The sequence below is a fragment of the Rutidosis leptorrhynchoides genome, chromosome 9, assembly GCF_046630445.1.
Source record: "Rutidosis leptorrhynchoides isolate AG116_Rl617_1_P2 chromosome 9, CSIRO_AGI_Rlap_v1, whole genome shotgun sequence".
Classification (NCBI taxonomy): Eukaryota; Viridiplantae; Streptophyta; class Magnoliopsida; order Asterales; family Asteraceae; genus Rutidosis; species Rutidosis leptorrhynchoides.
The window spans coordinates 6,329,274-6,344,340 of record NC_092341.1 but is presented as its reverse complement, the minus strand read 5'-3'; the positions used below and the strand labels follow the sequence as shown (position 1 = coordinate 6,344,340).

Below are 15,067 nucleotides of genomic sequence, written 5' to 3'. Positions count from 1 at the left end.
ACGCGTCATACCAGAAGAGGTATCCACACCCTTATAAGGAGTGCTTTGTTTTCCTCTCCCACCGATGTGGGACGAGTCTGTTACAACTCTCCCCCCCTTCGGGACACTGCGTTCCCGCAGTGCACATCGATGCGGGCCCTAGCTCTGATACCATAAGTAACATCACCATCAGCCCGTAGTATGATATTGTCCGCTTTGGACACAAGCCGATCACCGACGGGCTACCCGTGCACGAGTACAACCCCGGATCGCACTTCTACCTCGCGGATTTGCTTCTCGGGTAAACACCCTCAAAACGCGTCATACCAGAAGAGGTATCCACACCCTTATAAGGAGTGCTTTGTTTTCCTCTCCCACCGATGTGGGACGAGTCTGTTACAGTAAATAAAAGATACATCAATGCATCACCAATCAATGTTTGATACATCTATGACGTTCATGTATTGAGAGTTTACAAAGACCAATTTAATTACTTCTGTGATGTTTCAATTGGACAATGTTTTCTCTGTGGTTATTTGGGTCCTTCTTGGATGCCATTCATCTGTATTGTTGTAAACTTATAACTTTTAAATAGTCATTTTCAAATTAATATCATTTGATGAGTATTGGAAGTAAGCTTCCTAGGTGGAGCAAAGATCAAATCTTTAATTGACAAATGGTCATAACTGAATCTTCTAGCAAAGTCATATTAAGTGTATCTTTGAAAACAAAATTAAAATCTTAGGTTTGTTAACTTTAGTAGTCTGCTAACAGAATCTTTAAAGGCTCATTAACCGTGTTAGTCATGTTACTTTCCTTTATTGCAAGCAAAATAATCGAATGATCATATATTAAGTATGAAGCTGTAACACTTCCAACTTCACATCTATACTTTTTACTGCTTGAACACTTACATGCTTATTTATATTTTTGTTATTACTTTTGGTTGTTTGTGAAGTCCACAACATGAAATATGAGATGAAAGGTGATTACTTTTTTTTTTCCAGACGGGATGTTATGTATTTTATGTAAAGTTAGAACATGACAGCATGTATCTTGGATGAACGCATTTATTGTTATGTCATTCTTATTGTTGTAAGTATATTTGGAGTTTTTGTTATAATAAATGTGCATTATGATGTATAAAGTGATATAGTGATAGTGACTGATGTAGTAAGATTAGCCTTTTCATCATTGATAAGAGAATAAGAGATTACTTACTTCATTGATGATATCATTTTGTGGATTAGCTTTGAAACTGCCATTTATGATTAATGCGAGATGAAATTGTAATACAGTGACTTTTTTCCATTTAAATTTGATAGTAAAAATAAGTTATGGATAGTCATTCTTGATGTCCATAAAAGAAGGAAGCAGCATCATAAAGACAACATCAATTTTAGCATACATACCTGACCCACCAAGCTGGCTTGACTACATTTCAACAAAGGGAGCTATAGTGTCTTTCACAAGGGGTTTAGCTTTGGATCTGGTCGATAAGAAGATTCGTGTTAATGGTGTGGCTCCTGGACCTATATGGACACCACTGGAAGCTTCTGCACTCAATGACTATGATATAGGAAGGTTCGGGTCAACTGTGCCCATGAATCGGGCGGGTCAACCGTATGAGGTTGCTCCATCGTATGTGTTCCTAGCATCTTGTAGTGACCCGAACTTTTCCATGTTTATATATATTAATTGAGATTGATATTTACATGATTAAATGTTTCCAACATGTTAAGCAATCAAACTTGTTAAGACTTGATTAATTGAAATATGTTTCATATAGACAATTGACCACCCAAGTTGACCGGCGATTCACGAACGTTAAAACTTGTAAAAACGACATGACGATATATATATGGATATACATATGGTTAACATGAGATTATGATAAGTAAGTATCTCCATAAGTATATTAACAATGAGTTATATACATATAAACAAGACTACTAACTTAAGGATTTCGAAACGAGACATATATGTAACGATTATCGTTGTAACGACATTTAAATGTATATATATCATATTAAGATATATTAATATATCATAATATCATGATAATATAATAATTTAACATCTCATTAGATATAATAAACAATGGGTTAACAACATTAATTGAGATCGTTAACTTAAAGGTTTCAAAACAACACTTACATGTAACGACTAACGATGACTTAACAACTCAGTTAAAATGTATATACATGTAGTGTATTTAGATGTATTAAAATACTTTTGGAAGACTTCAAGACATATATCAAAACACTCGTACTTAACGAAAATGGTTACAGTTACTTTCCCATTCTTTTCTTTCATCAAGAATTCTAGTCGTATTCTTACCCGTATTATACACAGCTTCAAAACGTACTTACTATGGGTATATACCAATAGGAACTAGCATGGGATTCCACTCTTGATTATGTCATGTATGACTAATCAATTTTAACTTCTACCATGAGCTAGTCAACTAACTAGAACTCCTTTTAACCCCACTCACCACTCACCAATTACCACTCATCATTCACTCCATTTCACTTCCAATTCTCTTTCTAATTCTCTCTCAACACACACACACTATTATGAACGTATTTTTCCAGTAGTTAATCATCATCTTCATCAAAAATCACTTCAAGAATCAAGCTATAATCATCATAGGAAGAACACTTCAAGAACACTTCAAAAATCCCTTCAAGTTTACTAATTTACTTCCAAGCTTTCTAATCCATTCCAAGTAATCATCTAAGATCAAGAAACCTTTGTTATATACAGTAGGTTATCTTTCTTATTCAAGGTAATATTCATATTCAAACTTTGATTCAATTTCTATAACTATAAACTATCTTAATTCGAGTAAAAATCTTACTTGAACTTGTTTTTGTGTCATGATCCTACTTCAAGAACTTTCAAGCCATCCAAGATCCTTTAAAGCTAGATCATTTCTTGTCACTTCCAGTAGGTTTACCTACTAAACTTGAGGTAGTAATGATGTTCATAACATCATTCAATTCATATATATAAAACTATCTTATTCGAAGGTTTAAACTCGTAATCACTAGAACATAGTTTAGTTAATTCTAAACTTGTTCGCAAACAAAAGTTAATCCTTCTAACTTGACTTTTAAAATTAACTAAACACATGTTCTATATCTATATGATATGCTAACTTAATGATTTAAAACCTGGAAACACGAAAAATACCATAAAACCGGATTTACGCCGTCGTAGTAACACCGCGGGCTGTTTTGGGTTAGTTAATTAAAAACTATGATAAACTTTGATTTAAAAGTTGTTATTCTGAGAAAATGATTTTTATTATGAACATGAAACTATATCCAAAAATTATGGTTAAACTCAAAGTGGAAGTATGCTTTCTAAAATGGTCATCTAGACGTCGTTCTTTCGACTGAAATGACTACCTTTACAAAAACGACTGGTAATCTAAGAATTAGGGAACAGACACCCTAATTGACACGAATCCTAAAGATAGATCTATTGGGCCTAACAAACCCCATCCAAAGTACCGAATGCTTTAGTACTTCGAAATTTATATCATATCCGAAGGGTGTCCCGGAATGATGGGGATATTCTTATATATATGCATCTTGTTAATGTCGGTTACCAGGTGTTCACCATATGAATGATTTTTATCTCTATGTATGAGATGTATATTGAAATATGAAATCTTGTGGTCTATTGTTACAATTTGATATATATAGGTTAAACCTATAACTCACCAACATTTTTGTTGACGTTTAAAGCATGTTTATTCTCAGGTGAATATTAAGAGCTTCCGCTGTTGCATACTAAAATAAGGACAGGATTTGGAGTCCATGTTTGTATGATATTGTGTAAAAACTGCATTCGAGAAACTGATTTCGATGTAACATATTTGTATTGTAAACCATTATGTAATGGTCGTGTGTAAACAGGATATTTTAGATTATCATTATTTGATAATCTACGTAAAGCTTTTTAAACCTTTATTTATGAAATAAAGGTTATGGTTTGTTTTAAAAATGAATGCAGTCTTTGAAAAACGTCTCATATAGAGGTCAAAACCTCGCAACGAAATCAATTAATATGGAACGTTTTTAATCAATAAGAACGGGACATTTCAGTTGGTATCCGAGCGTTGGTCTTAGAGAACCAGAATTTTGCATTAGTGTGTCTTATCGAGTTTGTTAGGATGCATTAGTGAGTCTGAACTTCGACCGTGTTTACTTGAAAAATGATTGCTTAACAAATTTTGTTGGAAACTATATATTTTTAACATGTGAATATTATGTGATATATTAATCTCTTAACGCGTTTGATATTATGTGATAGATGTCTACCTCTAGAACAAGTCCCATTGACTCACCTAATAATAATGAAGAGTCAAATGTAAATTGGAATGATTCGTGGACTGATTCACAAGTTCCCGAAGAGGAACCGGAAGAAGAGTCGGAACCGGAAGAAGAATCGGAACCGGATGAAGAAATAGAACCGGTGGGGAAAATAATAAAACGGTTAAGTAAAAGAAAATCCTCAACCAACCGACCAAGGTTAATTATGGTCAATGGTGTTTCCGCCAAGGAAGCAAAATATTGGGAGGATTACCAATTCTCCGATGAATCGGATTCCGACGAGAATTCCGATGATGTTATAGAAATTACCCCAACTGAATTTAAAAAGGCAAAAGAAAATAATAAGGGAAAGGGCATAAAAATAGAGAAATCTAATTCCAATCCCGATGAACTTTATATGTATCGTCAACCCCCGAAGTCCTTAAGTTGTAATAATGACCCGGGAACCTCTAAACCACCAGGTTTTTCTAAACCAATGTGGATAACGACGGCTCGTATTAGGGGAACATCATATATCCCTAGAAACTTGGCAAAATGAACCAAAACCGAAGAAGAAGAAACAAGCGAGTCGGAATAAGATAGTTGTATTCGTGTGGTGTAATATATGTAATATAGTGTGCTTATGCTTTATGATATATGTAAAAAATTGCTTGTATTAATAAGTATTTTTTTTTATGAATCTAACTCTTGTCTATTTTACAGTATAAAAACACAAAATGGATAGACAACCCAATATTTTAAGAGACCTACCCGGATACATGATTGATGAAATCTTGTCTAGAGTCGGTCAGAATTCTTCGGCACAACTATTTAAGGCGAGATCAGTTTGTAAGACATTCGAAGAACGTTCCAAGAATGCCTTGGTTTATAAAAGGCTTTCGTTCGAAAGATGGGGGATATCACATTGGGAAATCCATAAGTTACGATGTGTTTACTTTGAAGCATATATTGCGGGGAACCCAAATGCTATTTTACACAATGGGTTAAGAAATTATTTTGACTCAATATATCCGAATATTGGACTTCGTGATTTAGAAAAAGTGGCTAACATGCAACATAAAGAAGCATGTTATGCTTACGGATTAGTATTGTTCACTTCTCACCAAAGTGAGAACAAGAACATCGGCCTACAACTATTAAACAAAACGTTCCCACAAGTGACGGAGTCGGTAATTGGGGTAAGAAATGAGGTTTTTAGATTGTTACGGGACTGTTGGACATTACGTAACCCTCGTCCCTTTAACGACGTTACAACACGCTGTCTTATCAACGGCCATAACGGTTATGTTCCACAAGACCAAGGATGGGAAGTAGTCCTAGTAAAACCAGATGCATGACTTGTTTCTGGACGTATGAATTACGTGTCTTTATTGCCTTTGCTGAACGACTTGTGTACTAGCTAGAATTATCTTCACAACTATCTTGTATCAAAGTTATTGTGTGCTATATTTCATGCTTTATGTAAAATAAGCGGTATTGTAAGTTTGTAAAATATTGTATAAAAGTTTGAACGCGAAATATTATTATAATCAGTTTTTCATATAGAATTGTAGTAGTTGAATTGTATACTAGCTACTAAGTATGAACTTAACGGGTAGGTACTACCCGAATTTAAACTTATAAAACGCTAATATGAAGAAAAAGCTTTTATAAATGAGTTCATATTATGCTACGAAATACTATTAACTACTCTTAATATTCTGTATGATTAACTTGTTCCATTTGACTATTTTGAAGGAAATGGCACCGACTACTCGACACACCGTGAATATGAATGAAGAGGAATTCCGTACTTTTCTAGCTTCAAACATAGCCGCAGTACAGGCTGCGCTACATACCAACAATAACCTTGGATCTAGCAGTACAGGAAATCGTGTAGGATGCACCTACAAAGAATTCACTGCCTGCAAACCTTTGGAATTTGATGGAACCGAAGGACCGATCGGATTGAAACGGTGGACCGAGAAGGTCGAATCGGTGTTTGCCATAAGTAAGTGTACTGAAGAGGACAAAGTGAAGTACGCTACGCATACCTTTACAGGTTCTGCGTTAACATGGTGGAATACCTATCTAGAGCAAGTGGGACAAGACGATGCGTACGCACTACCGTGGTCAGCATTCAAACACTTGATGAACGAGAAGTACCGTCCCAGAACCGAGGTCAATAAGCTCAAGACAGAACTTAGAGGGTTACGAACCCAAGGATTTGATATTACCACGTACGAAAGACGATTCACAGAATTGTGCCTATTGTGTCCGGGAGCATTCGAAGATGAGGAAGAGAAGATCGACGCGTTTGTGAAAGGATTACCGGAAAGAATCCAAGAAGATATAAGTTCACAAGAGCCCGCCTCCATACAACAGGCATGTAGAATGGCTCACAAACTAGTGAACCAGATTGAAGAAAGAATTAAAGAACAGACTGCTGAAGAGGCCAATGTGAAGCAAGTCAAAAGAAAGTGGGAGGAAAATGGTGATAAGAATCACCAATACAACAACAACAGCAATTACAACAATAATCGCAACAATTATCCCAACAATCGCAACATCAATCGCAACTACAACAAACGGCCCAACAACAACAACAACAACAACAACAACAACAACAACAACAACAACTACAACAACAACAACAACTACAACAATCATCCCAACAATAATAATAACTGCAACAACAACAACAATCAGAAGCAGCTATGCCAAAGGTGTGAAAAGTATCACTCGGGGTTCTGCACCAAATTTTGCAACAAGTGTAAAAGAAATGGTCATAGCGCGGCGAAGTGTGAGGTCTACGGACCAGGGGTTAATAGAATGAAAGGAACAAATGGTGTCGGAACGAGTAATGGCGGAGCAAGTAGTGTCGGAGCAAGTTATGCCAATGTAGTTTGTTATAAATGTGGAAAACCGGGCCACATTATTAGAAATTGCCCGAACCAGGAGAACACGAATGGACAAGGCCGCGGAAGAGTTTTCAATATTAATGCGGCAGAGGCACAAGAAGACCCGGAGCTTGTTACGGGTACGTTTCTTATTGACAATAAATCTGCTTACGTTTTATTTGATTCAGGTGCGGATAGAAGCTATATGAGTAGAGATTTTTGTGCTAAATTAAGTTGTCCATTGACGCCTTTGGATAGTAAATTTTTACTCGAATTAGCAAATGGTAAATTAATTTCAGCAGATAATATATGTCGGAATCGAGAAATTAAACTGGTTAGCGAAACATTTAAGATTGATTTGATACCAGTAGAGTTAGGGAGTTTTGACGTGATAATCGGTATGGACTGGTTGAAAGAAGTGAAAGCAGAGATCGTTTGTTACAAAAATGCAATTCGCATTATACGAGAAAAAGGAAAACCCTTAATGGTGTACGGAGAAAAGGGCAACACGAAGCTACATCTTATTAGTAATTTGAAGGCACAAAAACTAATAAGAAAAGGTTACTATGCTGTTCTAGCACACGTCGAGAAAGTACAAACTGAAGAAAAGAGCATCAATGATGTTCCCGTCGCAAAAGAATTTCTCGATGTATTTCCGAAAGAATTACCGGGATTACCCCCACATCGATCCGTTGAATTTCAAATAGATCTTGTACCAGGAGCTGCACCAATAGCTCGTGCTCCTTACAGACTCGCACCCAGCGAGATGAAAGAACTGCAAAGCCAATTACAAGAACTTTTAGAGCGTGGTTTCATTCGACCAAGCACATCACCGTGGGGAGCTCCTGTTTTGTTTGTCAAGAAGAAAGATGGTACATTCAGGTTGTGTATCGACTACCGAGAGTTGAACAAACTTACCATCAAGAACCGCTACCCACTACCGAGAATCGACGACTTATTTGATCAACTACAAGGCTCGTCTGTTTATTCAAAGATTGACTTACGTTCCGGGTATCATCAAATGCTGGTGAAAGAAGATGATATTCCAAAGACTGCTTTCAGAACACGTTACGGTCATTACGAGTTTATGGTCATGCCATTTGGTTTAACTAATGCACCAGCTGTGTTCATGGACCTTATGAACCGAGTGTGTGGACCATACCTTGACAAGTTTGTCATTGTTTTCATTGATGACATACTTATTTACTCAAAGAATGACCAAGAACACGGTGAACATTTGAGAAAGGTGTTAGAAGTATTGAGGAAGGAAGAATTGTACGCTAAGTTTTCAAAGTGTGCATTTTGGTTGGAAGAAGTTCAATTCCTCGGTCACATAGTGAACAAAGAAGGTATTAAGGTGGATCCGGCAAAGATAGAAACTGTTGAAAAGTGGGAAACCCCGAAAACTCCGAAACACATACGCCAGTTTTTAGGACTAGCTGGTTACTACAGAAGGTTCATCCAAGACTTTTCCAGAATAGCAAAACCCTTGACTGCATTAACGCATAAAGGGAGGAAATTTGAATGGAATGATGAACAAGAGAAAGCGTTTCAGTTATTGAAGAAAAAGCTAACTACGGCACCTATATTGTCATTGCCTGAAGGGAATGATGATTTTGTGATTTATTGTGACGCATCAAAGCAAGGTCTCGGTTGTGTATTAATGCAACGAACGAAGGTGATTGCTTATGCGTCTAGACAATTGAAGATTCACGAACAAAATTATACGACGCATGATTTGGAATTAGGCGCGGTTATTTTTGCATTAAAGACTTGGAGGCACTACTTATATGGGGTCAAAAGTATTTTATATACCGACCACAAAAGTCTTCAACACATATTTAATCAGAAACAACTGAATATGAGGCAGCGTAGGTGGATTGAATTGTTGAATGATTACGACTTTGAGATTCGTTACCACCTGGGAAAGGCAAATGTGGTAGCCGATGCCTTGAGCAGGAAGGACAGAGAACCCATTCGAGTAAAATCTATGAACATAATGATTCATAATAACCTTACTACTCAAATAAAGGAGGCGCAAAAAGGAGTTTTAAAAGAGGGAAATTTAAAGGATGAAATACCCAAGGGATCAGAGAAGCATCTTAATATTCGGGAAGACGGAACCCGGTATAGGGCTGAAAGAATTTGGGTACCAAAATTTGGAGATATGAGAGAAATGGTACTTAGAGAAGCTCATAAAACCAGATACTCAATACATCCTGGAACGGGAAAGATGTACAAGGATCTCAAGAAACATTTTTGGTGGCCGGGTATGAAAGCCGATGTTGCTAAATATGTAGGAGAATGTTTGACGTGTTCTAAGGTCAAAGCTGAGCATCAGAAACCATCAGGTCTACTTCAACAACCCGAAATCCCGGAATGGAAATGAGAAAACATTACCATGGATTTCATCACTAAATTGCCAAGGACTGCAAGTGGTTTTGATACTATTTGGGTAATAGTTGATCGTCTCACCAAATCAGCACACTTCCTACCAATAAGAGAAGATGACAAGATGGAGAAGTTAGCACGACTGTATTTGAAGGAAGTCATCTCCAGACATGGAATACCAATCTCTATTATCTCTGATAGGGATGGCAGATTTATTTCAAGATTCTGGCAGACATTACAGCAAGCATTAGGAACTCGTCTAGACATGAGTACTGCCTATCATCCACAAACTGATGGGCAGAGCGAAAGGACGATACAAACGCTTGAAGACATGCTACGAGCATGTGTTATTGATTTCGGAAATAGTTGGGATCGACATCTACCGTTAGCAGAATTTTCCTACAACAACAGCTACCATTCAAGCATTGAGATGGCGCCGTTTGAAGCACTTTATGGTAGAAAGTGCAGGTCTCCGATTTGTTGGAGTGAAGTGGGGGATAGACAGATTACGGGTCCGGAGATTATACAAGAAACTACCGAGAAGATCATCCAAATTCAACAACGGTTGAAAACCGCCCAAAGTCGACAAAAGAGCTACGCTGACATTAAAAGAAAAGATATAGAATTTGAAATTGGAGAGATGGTCATGCTTAAAGTTGCACCTTGGAAAGGTGTTGTTCGATTTGGTAAGCGAGGGAAATTAAATCCAAGGTATATTGGACCATTCAAGATTATTGATCGTGTCGGACCAGTAGCTTACCGACTTGAGTTACCTCAACAACTCGCGGCTGTACATAACACTTTCCATGTCTCGAATTTGAAGAAATGTTTTGCTAAAGAAGATCTCACTATTCCGTTAGATGAAATCCAAATCAACAAAAAACTTCAATTCATCGAAGAACCCGTCGAAATAATGGATCGTGAGGTTAAAAGACTTAAGCAAAATAAAATACCAATCGTTAAGGTTCGATGGAATGCTCGTAGAGGACCTGAGTTAAAATGTATATACATGTAGTGTATTTAGATGTATTAAAATACTTTTGGAAGACTTCAAGACATATATCAAAACACTCGTACTTAACGAAAATGGTTACAGTTACTTTCCCATTCTTTTCTTTCATCAAGAATTCTAGTCGTATTCTTACCCGTATTATACACAGCTTCAAAACGTACTTACTATGGGTATATACCAATAGGAACTAGCATGGGATTCCACTCTTGATTATGTCATGTATGACTAATCAATTTTAACTTCTACCATGAGCTAGTCAACTAACTAGAACTCCTTTTAACCCCACTCACCACTCACCAATTACCACTCATCATTCACTCCATTTCACTTCCAATTCTCTTTCTAATTCTCTCTCAACACACACACACTATTATGAACGTATTTTTCCAGTAGTTAATCATCATCTTCATCAAAAATCACTTCAAGAATCAAGCTATAATCATCATAGGAAGAACACTTCAAGAACACTTCAAAAATCCCTTCAAGTTTACTAATTTACTTCCAAGCTTTCTAATCCATTTCAAGTAATCATCTAAGATCAAGAAACCTTTGTTATATACAGTAGGTTATCTTTCTTATTCAAGGTAATATTCATATTCAAACTTTGATTCAATTTCTATAACTATAAACTATCTTAATTCGAGTAAAAATCTTACTTGAACTTGTTTTTGTGTTATGATCCTACTTCAAGAACTTTCAAGCCATCCAAGATCCTTTGAAGCTAGATCATTTCTTGTCACTTCCAGTAGGTTTACCTACTAAACTTGAGGTAGTAATGATGTTCATAACATCATTCGATTCATATATATAAAACTATCTTATTCGAAGGTTTAAACTCGTAATCACTAGAACATAGTTTAGTTAATTCTAAACTTGTTCGCAAACAAAAGTTAATCCTTCTAACTTGACTTTTAAAATTAACTAAACACATGTTCTATATCTATATGATATGCTAACTTAATGATTTAAAACCTGGAAACACGAAAAACACCGTAAAACCGGATTTACGCCGTCGTAGTAACACCGCGGGCTGTTTTGGGTTAGTTAATTAAAAACTATGATAAACTTTGATTTAAAAGTTGTTATTCTGAGAAAATGATTTTTATTATGAACATGAAACTATATCCAAAAATTATGGTTAAACTCAAAGTGGAAGTATGTTTTCTAAAATGGTCATCTAGACGTCGTTCTTTCGACTGAAATGACTACCTTTACAAAAACGACTTGTAACTTATTTTTTCGACTATAACCTATACTTTTTCTGTTTAGATTCATAAAATAGAGTTCAATATGATACATAGCAATTTGATTCACTCAAAACGGATTTAAAATGAAGAAGTTATGGGTAAAACAAGATTGGATAATTTTTCTCATTTTAGCTACGTGAAAATTGGTAACAAATCTATTCCAACCATAACTTAATCAACTTGTATTGTATATTATGTAATCTTGAGATACCATAGACACGTATACAATGTTTCGACCTATCATGTCGACACATCTATATATATTTCGGAACAACCATAGACACTCTATATGTGAATGTTGGAGTTAGCTATACAGGGTTGAGGTTGATTCCAAAATATATATAGTTTGAGTTGTGATCAATACTGAGATACGTATACACTGGGTCGTGGATTGATTCAAGATAATATTTATCTATTTATTTCTGTACATCTAACTGTGGACAACTAGTTGTAGGTTACTAACGAGGACAGCTGACTTAATAAACATAAAACATCAAAATATATTAAAAGTGTTGTAAATATATTTTGAACATACTTTAATATATATGTATATATTGTTATAGGTTCGTGAATCAACAGTGGCCAAGTCTTACTTCTCGACGAAGTAAAAATCTGTGAAAGTGAGTTTCATTTGCCCTTTTTTACTCTTTACGTTTTTGGGCTGAGAATACATGCAATGCTTTAATAACTGTTTTACAATATTTATATGCGTGAGTTTCATTTGCCCTTTTTTACTCTTTACGTTTTTGGGCTGAGAATACATGCAATGCTTTAATAACTGTTTTACAATATTTATATGCGTGAGTTTCATTTGCCTTTTTATCCTTTATATTTTTGGGACTGAGAATACATGCGCTTTTATAAATGTTTGACGAAATAGACACAAGTAATTGAAACTACATTCTATGGTTGAATTATCGAAATCGAATATGCCCCTTTTTATTAAAGTCTGGTAATCTAAGAATTAGGGAACAGACACCCTAATTGACGCGAATCCTAAAGATAGATCTATTGGGCCTAACAAACCCCATCCAAAGTACCGGATGCTTTAGTACTTCGAAATTTATATCATATCCGAAGGGTGTCCCGGAATGATGGGGATATTCTTATATATATGCATCTTGTTAATGTCGGTTACCAGGTGTTCACCATATGAATGATTTTTATCTCTATGTATGGGATGTATATTGAAATATGAAATCTTGTGGTCTATTGTTACAATTTGATATATATAGGTTAAACCTATAACTCACCAACATTTTTGTTGACGTTTAAAGCATGTTTATTCTCAGGTGAATATTAAGAGCTTCCGCTGTTGCATACTAAAATAAGGACAGGATTTGGAGTCCATGTTTGTATGATATTGTGTAAAAACTGCATTCGAGAAACTGATTTCGATGTAACATATTTGTATTGTAAACCATTATATAATGGTCGTGTGTAAACAGGATATTTTAGATTATCATTATTTGATAATCTACGTAAAGCTTTTTAAACCTTTATTTATGAAATAAAGGTTATGGTTTGTTTTAAAAATGAATGCAGTCTTTGAAAAACGTCTCATATAGAGGTCAAAACCTCGCAACGAAATCAATTAATATGGAACGTTTTTAATCAATAAGAACGGGACATTTCACATCTGAGGACTCTTCCTACTTTACTGGCCAAGTTCTTCATCATAATGGTATTATTATCTGTTAATAACTTAATACCAATTATCACACTTTTAATATTGATTTATTATTATTCATTTTTTATTTTTATTTTTTTGGCAGGTGGAACAGTTGTCAATGAATAGTCCTTATATGTCCTTGAATAATATTATAAGAAAAAAGAGTGAAGCTATGTCAAGTTTGTGCTTTTGAAATAATTCGACATGTTTGTGTGGTTATTGTAACTTCTCAAGAGAACTTTATATATGAAGCTGTTGTATATTGTAATGATGTATTGATTTTACTAATCACATACTTACCGTTATATGGCTATATTTACTTTATCATTCAAAAGTTTTTTCTTAAGCATTTGTTGGCACAACTCTATATAGTATGTTGATGTTGATGCTATTGCATGTCAACATGTGGCTGTTGTGACAAAATCATAATATTTTTTTAGGCGAAAAAACAAAAACTTGTGTAGATAGCGAAGATGTTTTAAAGGAAAACGTCTTCAACCAATAGTACAAGAATAAAATCGTCGAGGCTCGAACCTAGAAAGCGGTAAAACAAACTAACTATTTATAAACGAGCATCACCTAACGGTGTTAGTCAATTTTATGAAAACGGTGTGACAAACTCCTATTATAATTTTATTTTTCAAAAAAGTTTTATCCTACGCATTAAGTTATCACACCTATAAATAGATTACTATCCATAATCTATTTGTTTTGTGTAAATCATAAAAATAACCATATCATGTTTATTTCATCTACAATAATATACCGTTAATTGATTTAAAATATGCGTTTCCAGTTTGTTGTATTAAGAGTCGCCGTGTAACGCACGGACTCTTAAAGACTAGTTACACTAACATGTTAATATATTTTGTAATCACTTATTTCAGGGTGTAATATTGAAATATTTTATAAAATATCTCACTTACCCTTCTTCATCTACGAAGTAAAATTTGCATGTTCCGTGAAATTTTCTATTTCTTTGAAATTAAAACAAGAAGGTAAAATGCTAATCTTCTTCAACATCATCCTAATCCTTTCATCCATCGAATCACAAAGCCCCACGTCACTAGCACATTCTTCTTCTTTAGCGTTTTTTGTTTTGACAAACGCTGGCCAACAAACGCAGACAAATGTCGCATTCCTGACGTTTGTGGGGCGTTTGTGGTGACATGTAGGCGGCACTGGGGAGAGAAACGTCGCGTTAACTGTGGTCTTATAATCTACCTTTATACTAAGAGGCAACTGTCGATGTTATTTTCTATATTCTAATAATGCTGCTTTTTCTTGTCGATAAACATAAACTCACTTGGTATTCTCTTATACACTCATCATATATCATACATTATCACATCATAATAACAATTAAGGAGTAACTCAAACAAAGTTTGATAATTAGAACCAAAGGGCTTTTTGTCCGGCATTATCAAAAGAACTAATTAATTTTGAAGTTATAAGTTCGAATGTGATCGTAAAAGAAAAGTGTGTTTTTACACTCAAAAGAAATTAGAAATTAGGAATCAAAACAGTAAAACCTAATTATA

The 15,067-nt window shown here is 35.1% G+C and overlaps 1 protein-coding gene across 1 annotated transcript; it reads left to right on the top strand.

The window, feature by feature from the left end:
• The first annotated feature begins 1,333 nt into the window (after nucleotides 1–1,333).
• LOC139866676 (NADPH-dependent aldehyde reductase 1, chloroplastic-like) lies at nucleotides 1,334–13,648 on the top strand. Its single transcript, XM_071854968.1, has 2 exons — nucleotides 1,334–1,620; nucleotides 13,630–13,648. Exons 1-2 carry the CDS (start codon nucleotides 1,334–1,336, stop codon nucleotides 13,646–13,648), a joined length of 306 nt encoding a protein of 101 aa, XP_071711069.1.
• The last annotated feature ends 1,419 nt before the right edge of the window (nucleotides 13,649–15,067 follow it).